Here is a 13,960-nt window from a genome sequence, read left to right as displayed (position 1 = left end):
TGCTGGGAGGTGTCCACCCAGCCTGTAGCGACCAGGTGAGCCACCGGCACCCACGTGAGTGCATAGCACATGTCAGAATAAAGTCCGTGTGTGTGTGTTGCAGCATGTGGAGCGCATGCACTTCTGGAGCCTGATGCTTAGAGGAGAAATACCGACCCCCTGTCGTCCCTGGGAGGCCAGTGAGTACAATTCCTTGTAAGGAAGTGGAGGGGGTGGTGGGCAGGTCCAGTACTTTGCAAGTGTGTGTAAAATGTGCTTGAGTTCTGTGGTTTACAAATAACAAAATGTCATTTTCTGCCTGTCCTGTAAGTGAATCGAAGCATTGCCCTAGCCGAGGATGTCTGTTGAGGGCGTTTTGCAGGTGGTGAGTGGGGCACAGAAGGTTTGCTGTTGTCTGTGTGGTGGGCTGACCGCCGGCACGCTTAGACAGTTATGTGCTCTTGTTTGGATTGGGGGGACAGATGTTTCCAGAGATGCTTTCCCAGAAACCAGGTTGTATGGTATTTGATTTGAGTGTGTTCTACTGGAGAAAATGATTTTGCTTTTCAGAAATAAAATATTTAAAATTTGCATCTTAACTGGCTTTCCAGGAAACATGAGTCTATAGCCAAGTCCACTGAAGTGAATGTGGACACTTTCAGTGGTAAATTCTTCCATGGTGAGATGTAAAACAATAGCTGCACCCTTGGTAACGAAATAAGACTTTCTCTCCTTGCAGAAATGTGAGGCGGCCAGGGTGATACCCAGTCCCTTTCAGCTGCAGCCCTTCAGTGAGTCTCTTGAACTCTTTCTAAAGGGTTCTTATCCATTTGTGATCTTGAAGAAAAGAAATTTTTTACAGAGCAGGAAATTTCATCTTCTTTGTGTGTGTTACTGATTCTAACACTTCCTTTGAGCCTGGGAGAGTGCCCAGAATTTCTGTGCAGTTTCAACACTGTCTGCTTTTCCTGTCCCACCCAACCTACCTCCCAGCACCTGGGAACGGGGCTGGGTCATCATGTGGGGAGCAAGTTCATGTGTGTTCATGTTAATGAGAGTGTAAGCTGCACCCCATAATTGGCTCTAGGGGAAATGAGACCCGGGGGTAACACCTGCAGTGGGGCCGGTGTTAGGGGCGTTGGCTGTCCCTTGTTTACCAGCGGAAGAGAAGATTGTTTCTGCAGAAATCACACAATCTCAGAGGGAGCTCCCCTAAGCCAAGGACCCATCTCTGTCCACGGCGCCCCTCGTGTGTTCCTGACGGCTAGCTCCTCACCCTCGTCCTTCACTCTGGCCTGGGCTGGTCTCCGATGATCACTCATTGCTTTTAGTCTGGCCTCATCAGGGACTGAAAGGGCCCCTTAAGGAGTCGGGTCGCCTTCTGCATGTACCTTGGGCCACCCATCTGTGTCCTGGTCTTGGGGAGGCCCCCGCTCAATTGGAGGGGGTGCAGAAATGCAGAGCCTTGAAGGCGTGTGCTAGCCTGGCAGCCTTGGGAAGGTAGGGGGCCCCGCGTGCCCAGGGTGGAGCCTCTGAAGAGCCATCTTCACTCTGGCAAGGGGGCTTCAGAAGTCAGGGTCTGAGGACGGGCAGGGGCAAAGCTGGTGTGCCAGGTGGTCCCGCAGTGAGGACTGGCTCCTTCGGAGCATGACTGCACTATTGTAATGGATGGTGCCCGCCAGTGCTTTTCCGGGATGTTCCTGGACCCTGGACACCCCCCGAGAACCTGGAAAGGCAGAGTCTCATCTCTCCCCGCCCCACCACCTGAGTGAGGAACACCAGGCTGTGTCTGTGATCCACGGAGCCTTTCAGGGGACATTGGTGCCCACGTGAGTATGAGAGCCGAGGGTGCTGAGGGGCAGACTTGGCATTGCTGGCAGCCACGGCCAGGTGGGTCACAGCCGAGCCAATGCGCTTGTGAGCCCAGTCGAGGACCCTGCGGGTCAGATGCGGAGCCCAGCCGCAGGAACCTCCCCGAGTGTGTCCGGTTCCCCAAGTGTGTCCTGCTCCCCGTGTGTGTCCTGCTCCTGCATGTGTCCTGCTCCTGAATGTGTCCTGCTCCCCGTGTGTGTCCTGCTCCTACGTGCGTCCTGCTCCCTGTGTGTGTCCTGCTCCCGAGTGTGTCTTGCTCCTTCGTGTGTCCTGCTCCCGTGTGTGTCCTGCTCCTGCGTGTGTCCTGCTCCTGCGTGTGTCCTGCTCCCCTCGTGTGTCCTGCTCCTGAGTGTGTCATGTTCCCCGCGTGTGTCATGTTCTCGAGTGTGTCATGTTCCCCGTGTGTGTCCTGCTCCCGTGTGTGTCCTGCTCCCTGTGTGTGTTCCTGCTCCCTGTGTGTGTCCTGCTCCCAAGTGTGTCCTGCTCCCCATGTGTGTCCTGCTCCTGCATGTGTCCTGCTCCCGAGTGTGTCTTGCTCCTGCGTGTGTCCTGCTCCCAAGTGTGTCCTGCTCCTACATGTGTCCTGCTCCCACGTGTGTCCTGCTCCCACGTGTGTCCTGCTCCCGTGTGTGTCCTGCTCCCTGTGTGTGTTCCACTCCCTGCGTGTGTCCTGCTCCTGAGTGTGTCATGTTCCCCATGTGTGTCATGTTCCCGAGTGTGTCATGTTCCCCGCGTGTGTCCTGCTCCTGTGTGTGTCCTGCTCCCTGTGTGTGTTCCACTCCCTGTGTGTGTCCTGCTCCTGAGTGTGTCATGTTCCCCAAGTGTGTCATGCTCCCAAGTGTGTCATGTTCCCCATGTGTGTCCTGCTCCTGCGTGTGTCCTGCTTCCTGTGTGTGTTCCACTCCCTGCGTGTGTCCTGTGTGTCCTGCTCCCGTGTTTGTCCTGCTCCCGTGTGTGTCCTGCTCCTGTATGTGTCCCGCTCCCTGAGTGTGTCCTGTGTGTCCTGGTCCGGCATGCATCCTACTCCCGTGTGTGTCCTGCTCCCTGTGTGTATCCTGCTCCTGAGTGTGTCCTGCTCCCCGAGTGTGTCCCGCTCCTGAGTGTGTCCCGCTCCCCATGTGTGTCCCACTCCCGAGTGTGTCCGGCTCCCCGCATGCGTCCTGCTCCCCGAGTGTGTCCTGCTCCCCATGTGTGTCCTGCTCCCCGAGTGTGTCCTGCTCCCGAGTGCGTCCTGCTCCCTGAGTGTGTCCTTCTCCCTGAATGTGTCCTGCTCCCAAGTATGTCCTGCTCCCTGTGTGTGTCCTGCTCCCGAGCGTGTCCTGCTCCTGCGTGTGTTCTGTTCATGTGTGTGTCCTGCTCCCGAGTGTGTTCTGTTCATGTGTGTGTCCTGCTCCCTGCATGTGTCCTGCTCCCACGTGTTTGTCCTGCTCCCCGTGTGTGTCCTGCTCCCTGCATGTGTCCTGCTCCTCGTGTGTGTCCCGCTCCCTGCATGTATTCTGTTCATGTGTGTGTCCTGCTCCCGCGTGTGTCCTGTTCCTTGTATGCATCCTGCTCCCCGAGTGTGTCTTGTTCCCCGAGTGTGTCCTGCTCCCCGCGTGTGTCCTGCTCCCGAGTGTGTCCTGCTCCCGAGTGTGTCCTGCTTCCCGCGTGTGTCCTGCTCCCGAGTGTGTCCTGCTCCCCACGTGTGTCATGTTCCCGAGTGTGTCCTGCTCCCACGTGTGTCCTGCTCCCTGTGCGTCCTGCTCCCCAAGTGTGTCCTGCTCCCTGTGTGCATCCTGCTCCCCGAGTGTGTCTTGTTCCCCGAGTGTGTCCTGCTCCTGAGTGTGTCCTGCTTCCTGAGTGTGTCCTGCTCCCGCGTGTGTCCTGTTCCCGAGTGTGACCTGGCAGCAGGGTCCCTCTCACCCTGGGGTGACATGGGATCTGCCCTTCCTGCATAGAGACCCCGCTCCCACAGTGTAGAGCCAGAGGAGACCCTGTGGAGGGCGGCCGGCCCGCCACCCAGGCCGAGCCCAGGCTGCAGAGGGTGGCCCTGGGAACCCGATCAGGAGCCAGGGCCACGGGGACCAGGGGCAGGGCTGAGGCTGGGCTCGCTCCCCTCACCCCGAGGTGCGGGCTGGGGTATTGTTCAGAGTGACCCAGAAGAAGGCAGGAGAGGAAAGGGAAAGAAGCCTGTGTGGAAGCGCACCACCCGGCGGAGTGCAGACCTGTGACGGGAGTGGAGGGGCAGGCAGGCCTGGGGGGAGATAGGCCTGTAGGAACGGTGATGTTTCGGTCAGCAGGAGCAGACACACTGCTCAGTAACAGGCATGGGTCCACCAGGCATCCAGACCAAACGCTGATGTCTGCACCGAGGCAGTGGGCTGAAGGTTGCAGAGACGTGTTACGGCTCGGAAGGGTCTTGTCCAGGGATGGCCCCTGTGGGCATGCGGCCTAGAAGGCGCTGAGGGGCTCAGCCTGCAAGCCTGGCGGCCAGGCTGTAGCCCCCGCTCAGAAACAGCCCAGGGCCATTTCCATGAGCTTGTGGGTGTCACGGACCAGGGTGGCACACGCCAAGCAACGTCCCAGGAGCAGGTGGGTCAGGAGGGCAGCCTGGCAGGGCCACGTCCCTATGCGGACAAACACGGTCCTCACCCCAAGCAGGAGGCCACTGCCCAGGGACGGCAGGGTCGACCTCCTGTGGCCACGTTCGTGGCCTGGAGGCCCGTTCAGCAGGAGGAACCACAGAGCACTGACCTGCCTAGTCAGCGCTCAGACCCCTGCAGGGTCTTTGGGGACGGGGCGCCCCCACAGTGCTCGCTTGGTGCTGGGGCTGAGCCCTGAGGCAGAGCTGTTCCTTGTCTGGGTTGGTGGTGGTGGTTTAGTCACTAAGCCATGTCCGACACTTGTGACCCCCTGGACTGTAGCCTGCCAGGCTCCTCTGTCCATGGGATTTTCCAGGCAAGAATACTGGAGTGGGTTTCCATTTCTCTGGGGCTGGCGGGTCTGAAATCCAGCTGTGATTCAAGGTTTGCATGTTTTATAGCCTTTAAACTACCCTGCTTTTAACCTCAAGCCAGGAAGGCACGTGCTGTCTAAGAGATGTATGCAGAAGGTCCTGTATGTCCCTGGGGACTGCTCAGGATACGCACACAGCGACCCCCGGGGAGGGGCTCAGTGCTGCTCTGAGGCAGGGCTTTCCCAGACCCCAGTCCTATGTCCCCACGCGAGGGGCCGCCCGCAGCCACCCTGCCACGCTCGCACCTCAGCAGGGGTAGTGCCCTGCCCTGCGGTCGGACTTTTGATTCCGTTCTTTGTACTTGGTTTTAAAAGTTACAATCGGGTTCTGGTGACTGAAAAACATGTTTCTTCCACATTTTGAGGTTTAAACACCACACAGCCTCCAAGGCAGCATCCTGGGGCCCATGGGCGATGCCATGGAGTCGGGGACTCTCTGCCTGAGCCCGGCTGGTGGAGAGGGAGGGGGCCAAGCCCTGTCCCCTGGCCGTGTCCATGGGGCTGCCTCCAGAAGCCTGGCCAGCTAACCACCTGGGCCCACAGCATCACCCCGTCCTCATCCCCTGCCTGTCCCCTGAGTGCAGCCCACAACACACGGACCCAGCCCGGAGCTGAGGAAATGGTGAGTGGTGCCAGAACCAGAGGGCTGCGTCCTGTCAGCACCCAGGTGGATGGGGGTAGGGTCTGCTTGGGCAGCACCATGGGGCCCTCCCTCCCTGCTGTTCAGCCTCAGGTCCTGCTGCTCAGGGGCCTTGTCTCCCGAAGCTTGTTTGACCCACTTCCTCCCAGCAGAGCGGAGCCCATCGTGGACCCTGTGCCGGGGGCTCTATGGGGTTGCCCACACCGTGTGTGGGCTTGGCTTTACAGATCTGCGTTTGTGTTTGGGAGGCAGGAACAGAGCCCCCCGCTCCCAGCGCATGCACCTGCCATTGCGTCCCCCGCTCAGCTTAGAGAACAAGCCGGCCGTTGCAGGGAAAGGACCATGCGGGCTGTGCAGAGATGCAGGATTAACGGGCATCCGAGGATTAAAGTCAGGGGATTAATCCCAGCCGGAGCATCAGTGTTGGGGGTAGGGACTCACAGTTGGCGATTCTGCCCATGCATGGCTCTCATCTGGAGCCTGGGTGACCCTGGGTCTTTTTAGGAAACAGAAGCCACCTTTCGATTGGGGGACCCCAGTTAGCACTTTAGCCTCCCTCACCCAGGAGAGGGCCCAGCTCCCAGGGCAGGGGGTGGGTGGGGGCTGAGTCCTCACATTTCTGGTCCCTCTCTTCTCCGGGGACCCCCTCTTATCAGCAGGGCCTGCAGGCTCTCTGCTCTGAGGAAGCAAGGTTTGCTCCCCTCTTCCCGCCCGGCTCCCCAGGGTCCTGACAGGATCCTGGGTGGGGCAATCCTGCAGCCCAGGGAGGCCGACCTCCTCGTGTGACTAGTAGGGAGGCAGGACCCCCAGGACATGCCCCCCCTTCTTGGAGCCTGGAGAGGAGACAGGGTTCTGAGGATGCTTTCTGGGCAAGCCATGGGCTGGTCAGCCCACCTTCTGCCCAGAGAGCAGCCCTGGGGAGGGGCCAAGGGCTCTCTTTGAGCCCCTGGTTCCTAAGTGGAGGAGGCTCTTCCTCTCAGGAATGAGGCCATGCCTTGGTCTCACCTTGTGATGTCAACCAGCCTGCCCTGCACCCAGCCTTTTCCTTCACAACCGTTGGATTTCATTCTCCTTAAAAATCTCAAGAGCTCAGCTGACCTTGGCCTCCTTTGCTTTTCACACTAACAGAGCTACATCCTTTCTTTTGTTACGTTTATCTAAAATTATTCCCCGGTTCCCACATTTTTATTGATATAAATGACCATCAGTGTCCCTGTGTTGTAATGAAAGCTGGAATTAAGAGCTCTGTGCCCCAGGGCACAAGCTCAAGACCAGGGCTTTCCTTGTTTGGGTGGATGCCCCCAACATCCTGAGGACGTGTCCTGTCCCCGTGCTGCCGGTGTCTCCCAGCACCTGCCTGGGGGCTGAGTCCCAGTTCTTCACTGCACAGCTCATCCTGGCACCCGGCCCCCAACCCCGCCCTCCTAGCTGGTCTGTGAAATGGAGGGAGAGGCTCCTCCCGGTGGGGCTGCGGAAGGACTGTACCTGGCACACGGTAAACGCTGTATCAACTTTAGGTATTGCTGGTTAGTGTTCGTTTGATTGTTTGATGTGTTGATCCTGTGACCCAGCTCCCCACAGTGAGTCCCCACAGTGAGTCCCCACAGTGAGTCCCTGTCTGTCCCAGGAGAGGACCTCGCCGAGGTGCAGCATCATGATTGGTAGTCGTCCAGTGTTGCAACCGGTTTGCTCTTCTTTGACTCAGAGTGTCTAGCTGAGCAGAGGCTGGAACTGCTGGCTCGCAGCGCACATGTGGCCAGCCCATGGCAGGACTGGCTCCCCGGCCAGGGCCCAGCGGCCTGGGTGACCATGGCTGTGCACCCCTCTGAGGCTCCAGGGGCTCCACCTTGGCTGCCCCTCTAGGTGCTGTGCTCTGTGCCCAACTCTTTGTGAGGTCCTGGGTGGATATGCACACACACACGTGCAGGGACCTGTTGCTGGACGGTGGGGTCGATAAGCATGGCTCTGTCCCCTTCCCCCCAGCCCCCGTCCAGTCCTCTCCCGCCGGCTTCCATCTGATGCGCTGAGCCAGGTCACAGGACATCAGAAAACTCAAGCTGAGGGTTGACCCAGGGCTGAGGAGCACCAAGTCCAGCAGGCACACGGCCTGGGCTTTTCATGCTCCTGCCCTCGTCGGCCACTTCTCCCAGCTCAGCCTGCCCACCCTTGGCTCCGGGGTCTCAGACAGCCCTGTCCAGGGCATGGATAGGAGAGAGGCTGCCCGGGCCCCCCAGGCCCCCCAGTGCAGAATAAACATGGGAACCTGCCCCAGCTTCTCGACCCTCACATCTCCTGGCCCAGAGCCCACGACAACCCTCCTGCTCATCGTCCCAGAAGAGATCCTTTCTGCTCTCTGACCGACTAGAACGGATGGCCGAGGGGCGGGATGGGGACCGAACATGGACTCAGCCTTTGGGACAGCCAGCTGTCCAGCCTGCAGGCCATTTCTCCCTAGACTGACCCCTCGAGGGCGGTGGCTGCCCCCTGATTCTGCATCCCCACTGCAGGCCCCAGCTGGACACTGAGCTTTAGACTGAAGACCCTGCCGTGGTCAGCTTCCAGCTGTGGCCAGAGGGTCGGAGGGCAGGTAAAGTGTGGGGACAGACCAAGCACCTACTGTGTGCAGTGCCAGGCACACGAAGACGTTGGGCTCCTGGAGCCACGGCCTCAGGAGAGTCAAGTCCACATGCAGGCCTCACCACCAGACCAGAGGCAGGGCCCAGGGAGTCTGCTGTCCCTGCGGCAAAGATGTTACTGACCTAGATACAGCATCTGATGTGATTGGAACGTGTGTGAGCCATGTGACCTGATGTAGGTGACACCCTGGACCCTCGGCACTTCCCCAGATGTGGGACGAGAGTGTGGGCATTGTGGGTGAGATCCACACCTTCCTGGAAGAGGAGAGACCCTGCTCCATGGCCTCTAGAGCAGGGACAGTAGAGAGCATGTGGCCCAGCCCGGCGCCTTTGTCTCTCTGGACACTTGAGTGATGAGCTGGCAGACTGTGCAGTCAGGTTGTATTGGCCTGAACATCTTCCTAACATTAACTGAGACCAGAAAGAACATTTTTCTGCAGAAACCTCCTTCCTCCGCAGCCTCAAGGATGAGCTCTGCACTGTGAGCCTCCAGAGACAGAGAGCAGCCAAGAAGCTCTGTGGGTCTGTGCTGTCCCGGCCTCAAGCAGCTTGACGGGGCAGTGAGCTGTTAAACAGGATAAATCAGGTCTGTGCCCACCGCCCCCAGGTCCCTCCATGGTCTCCCCAGTACAGCTGAGGCCCTGGGCCCAGCCCGAGACAGAGCACAGCTCACTGGACTGGCAGAGCCACTGAGCGCTCACAGCAGCCACACAGGCCTCAGCTGGCGCCTGGCAGGAGGGACTCCGGCAGCTCCGTCTCTGGGTGGGAATTCCCCTACTGGGGACTGTGGGCTGCCGTGAACGGCCTCTGCTTTAACATCCAGATCTCTGACCCTCCACCCCCAGAGCATGCCTCAGGACTCGGAAGTCACCCCCCACTTTCTGACTCGACCTCTTCCCCTCATATCTGAAATGGACGTCCTCATCAGTTTATGTCTGACGAGCGTCATTAGTGCCCCGGTCTGGTGGTTTGAAGCCTGAACTCTGGACCAGTTCGTGGCCACCCAGTTTCATGGGGCTCATACGTGAGACAGGGCTGGACTGGCCCCGTGTTAGGAAGGGGCTCGGAACCAGTGGAAGCCTGAGGATGGGGTGCACTGGCTGCTGCTTCTGCTGTCGCTGCTACACATGGCCTGAGGATGGCGTTACAGTGCTAGGATTCTTTTGCTTCAAATATTCTCCTAAAAAAGAAGAACTGGAAAATTTGTTTCTTCAGAATTTCACTATGTAGTACTGGTTATAAACAGATTTTGCCCATTGAGTCAACATAAAAGATCTGAAGAGGTTTGGGTTCTGGAGTGCTGGAGTAAGAAACAACTATCAATACCAACTCACATCAGAGTTAGTGGTGAAAGACTTGTGCTTCCCCTAAAATCACCAAGACAGGATGTCTGCTCTCACCACGCCTGTGAACAGAGGACACAAGTTCTAGCCCATTCAACGTGATGAGAAAAGCAAAGGCATACAGATCGGAAAGGAAGAAACAAACCAGTCCCTGTTCGTAAATAACACTGTTGTCTACCTTGTAAATTCCATTATGCTACCAAAAACACTCCGGAAACTAATGGTAATGAGCAAGTTCACTTGTTAACAATGCAGGACCTATATACAGAAGTCAGTTCTATTCTATACACCACCAGTGAACAATCAGAAACCAGAGTTCAAGATGCACCATTTACAAGAACTCCAAAAAGTCAGATACTTGCTATATGTCTTAAAAAATACACACAGGATTTATATGCCGAAAACTAGAAAATACTGACGAGAGGAATCAAAGACCTGAGGCAGAGCCCTCCGTGTTCACAGCAGGGATTCTCAACGAATGTTGTGGCGCTCGGGCCTCCCAGGGGGTCTGAGGGTGTAGCGCCTCTCCCGTCAGATACCCAGTGGGAACGTGTGTAAATGCACGCAAGACGATTTTTAAATGTATGTGAAAACACAGAGGAACTCATGGAACCAAGAAAGTTTTGAAAAAGATTGAAATTGGAGTAATTTTAAGTCGCCATAATGCTACAGTTATTCAGACATGGTGGTGCTGCTGGGTAGGTCGGCATTTACATAAACAGGATATGGCCTGGAAAATACCACACACATGTGGACAACTGATTTTGACAAAGATAATAAAACAGTTTATTACAGAAAGGACGGTCTTTTCAAAAAGTGGTAGAAGCAAATGGATGATGCATAAAACAAAGAAAAAAAAACCTTGGCAAACTTCACATCTTACATAAAGTTAACTCAAAATGGATCAAATTGCTAAATGTAAAATCTAAAACTATAACCTATTTAGGAGAAAATATAAGAGAAAAGCACTCATTCATAAAATATACAAGTGTTAAAAGTCATAAAAGATAAAATTGAGAACTTGTGCTTCATCACAGTTAGAAGTATTTGCTGCCTGGAAGATCCTGTTAAAATATGAAAAGGCAAAGCAAAGCCTCAGAGACGATCGTCGTCAATCACGTCCGGTGAAGGGCAGTGTCCTTGGCCGTCGGAGCAGCTCTTTTAGCCTCCAGAGAAGGAAAACAGGACAGTGCAGTTGGAGGATGGACAGCAGACCCACACACACTTCTGCCAGCGGGATGAAGAGGTGAGAGGCATGCTCCTGGGCGGGTGTCTAGGAGAAAACAGAGTCAGCCACAAGGAGACATCACCACCATCTCTACAGATGGCTTAAGTGACATGCTGACACCCCCAAGTGCTGGCACAATCGCCCAGAACCAGATCTGTCTCACGCTCTGGGCAGGTGGGGTTGGGGTGGGAAACAGTCCAGCTACTCGGGCAAACGGTTTGCCCGTTTCCTAAAAAGTGAAAAGTGAAAAGTGAAGTGAAAGTCGCTCAGTCGTGTCCGACTCTTTGTGACCCCATGGACTATACAGTCCATGGAATTCTCCAGGCCAAAGTTAAACGTACACTTAATGTACCGTTCAGTAATCACAGCCCTGGGTGTTTATCACAGAAAAATGCAACCTTGTGTTCATATAACAACAAGCATGTGCTGCTTTGTTTGTGATCCACCTAAGCTGGAGTCCACCCAGATGTCCTTCCTGGGGGTGCTGGACACACAGTCGTGTGCAGTGTGCAGTGGGTGCTGCCCAGTCGCCACGACCGATGGGCCTGCGTTACCTGAAGCAGCATCATTATGCTGAGTGCCTTTGTCTGGTTGGATTCCCATGAAGTTCTTGAGATGATAAAATTGTAGCAATGTAGAGCAGACTGGGCTTTCCCAGGGCTGGGACTGAGGAGAGTAAGTGGTTGCAAACTGCCCGCCGGACTGTCCACGTGACCCTGCTCATGTGGGCAGTTAGGGAAATCTGTATGTGTGACAAGACTTCAGAGAGCCACACACCAACAAAGGTGTGTAGGAGCCCATGCTGTTTAGTTACTAATGTCTGATCAATGTCCATTACTGGTTTTGATAAAGTACTGCAGTTACATCAGACAGAAGCTGGGTGAATGGGCCATGGAAGCTCTGTATTATTTTTGCAGCTACTCATGTATCTAAAATTATTTCAGAAGTATGCTACACACACATGTAATACATATACACAGACATGAGAGTCGACAGTTATTACACCTAAACATAAAAAGTAAATTCTGGGAACAGATCAATTAAAAGTAAGAAATGGTCAGAGTGGAGAGAAAAACACGAGCAATCTATGTGCAGCCAGCAAGACACCAACATGGAATATATAAAGCTCCTGGCAGGTTGGCTGAAAGATATGTCATGTGAACACTGATCAAGACCAGCCTGTGGTGGCTGCACGAATGTGAGATGAAACAGGCTTCCGGACGAGGTGGCACCAGGGTTAGAGGGACGTTGCATGAATATGAAATGGTCAGTTCTCTAGGAAGACACGTCCGGCCCAAATGTACGTACACTGCTCGACGGAGCCTCAAAACACAGACCAAAACCTGGGAGGACAAGCGGGGGCACAGTCACAGTCGTAGCTGGAGATCCAGGTCCCCTCTCAGCGACTGACAGGGCAAGTGGCCTTGCAGGACAGTATACCTGGCCACCAAGGGACACGGCTCGTGGGCACACAAGGTGTTCCCAAGGTAGACTGTGCTATGTATGAAAATAAAAGCCCAACAAATTTAAAACAGTTGAAATCACAAGAAATGTATGTTCTGACTAGACTGCAATTGAACTAGAAATCAATAACCAAAGGTAAAAAATTTCCAAAATACTTGAAAATCAAAGCACACCACTGTAAATGATGTGCTGGTCAAAGAGGAGGTAGCAGAAGAATGTAGGAAATACTTGGGAGATAATGTATACAATACACGCACATCTCTAAATTCTTAGGAATCAAGGGAGTCAGCGCCTTGAGAAACCTAAGCATGAAATGCTAACATGGGAAACGTTTGCGGACAGTTATCCAAGCTTTTACCTTAAGACACTAAGGAAAGAAGAGGCAAGCAGGAGGGAGGAAATGATAAAAGCCAAGACCAGAAACCCATGAAACTGAGAACAAACTCGGCTTTCCTCATTGGAGCCACTCAGAGGAAGGGAGAATGTGGAGGGGGGTGGTGCTCCCCTTGGGCCAGGGACCTGGGGCGGCTCTGCTTCCTGAACTTTTGTGCAGCCTTCTGTTGGTTCCTTCAGGAGTGCTTCCTCTGCCCTCTTCTGGGAACCCGGGGCTTGCAAACCAACCGGAGCCTGGGAGGGAGGAAGGAACAGGTCCCCCTCTGGCTGTGTAGGCAGAGTCCCCTGTCCTGTCCTGACTCTGCCTTGGAGGCAGGGCCTTGTCCTGCCCTCCCTACCTGTGTCCCCAGGAAGCTCCCACCCATTACCCAACAGACCCCTGGAGAGCAAGTGAATGAATGAGGGAGCAGACAGGAGGGAAGGAAACACCATCCTGGACGCCCACACGCACCAGTTCAGAGTTCAGAAATCGCGAAGTTCTGTTCCAGAACGTCCTGTGAGGCCTAGAAATGGGCTGGACTCAGCATCCACCATCTGCATTATCTGCCTTTGAGTGAGCACTGTGTGGGCTCCTGCTCATGGCAGCCTGGAGTGGAGCTGGGAACGGGGGGTTCCATGTTGAATGGCAGAGAGAAGCGTGTCCTCTGCCAGCAGGCCAGGGCTGTGGGGGCCGAGGCACGGGAGGCAGGTGCTGGCAGTCAGGGGTGCAGGTGAGGGCTTGTAGGGAGCACCCTTGGGGGAAAGCCCTGGCCGGGCTGACTGAAGTCAGCCTGTCGCAGGAAGGGAGACCCTGAGGCTAGGGAAGGATAGCGGAGCAGGGACCAAGGCAGGCCATGATCTGCTCATTTCTCTAATTTTATCATTTCAACCACGTTGAGTCAGTGAAATTGCACAGTGTGTGACCTTGGGGACTGGCATTTTTCACACAGCATAATTTTCCCAGCCCCCCGCCCCCGGTTGCTGAGCGCATGGGGCAGTTGGTGCCGCCTCCTGGAGGAGCAGGTCTGCTGCAGGGATGCCCTGTGACTGTCGCACCAACCTCTGGATTAGGTGCTGGGTCCTGCTTTGGGGAATTACTAATACCATGAACTCACATTCAGCCTCTTGTGAGGACACCGGTCTTCCCTGCTTTGTACTAAATCCCAGCTCGAATGGTGGATGCATGTTCACCTGTTCCAGGTGACCAGGCCACTCCCCGCAGCACCTGCGTGGCCTGCCGGTGGCCCCACATCCTCACCGGCGGGGCTGGTGTGGCCACTGCCGTTTATTTAGCCATGGTGACGGGTGCATGGTGGTTCCTCCTGGGCAGTAATTTGCATCTCCCTGGTGGTTAATGACACAAACATCTTTTCACATGCTTGTTTGCCACCTATGATCCTCTTTGGTGAAATGTCTGTGTCTTTTGCCCATT

At 55.3% G+C, this 13,960-nt stretch overlaps 1 protein-coding gene across 14 annotated transcripts in view; it reads left to right on the top strand.

Moving 5' to 3' along the window:
* PCBP3 (poly(rC) binding protein 3) overlaps positions 1–13,960 on the top strand; it is a 231,907-nt gene that overhangs the window by 179,665 nt on the left and 38,282 nt on the right. For 12 of the 14 annotated variants that reach the window (XM_070378020.1, XM_070377990.1, XM_070378010.1 and 9 more), the window contains one exon: positions 104–179. The exons of the other annotated variants lie outside the window; for them this stretch is intronic. In XM_070378020.1, the coding sequence (XP_070234121.1) occupies positions 116–179 (64 nt within the window). In that variant the 5' untranslated portion in view covers positions 104–115. The remainder of the gene's footprint in view (positions 1–103; positions 180–13,960) is intronic. 14 annotated transcript variants of the gene reach the window in all.

Source organism: Bos mutus, chromosome 1 (genome assembly GCF_027580195.1).
Source record: "Bos mutus isolate GX-2022 chromosome 1, NWIPB_WYAK_1.1, whole genome shotgun sequence".
In the NCBI taxonomy this organism is placed as follows: domain Eukaryota; kingdom Metazoa; phylum Chordata; class Mammalia; order Artiodactyla; family Bovidae; genus Bos; species Bos mutus.
Note: the sequence above shows the minus strand (reverse complement) of the source record. Positions and strands in the feature narration are given on the sequence as shown.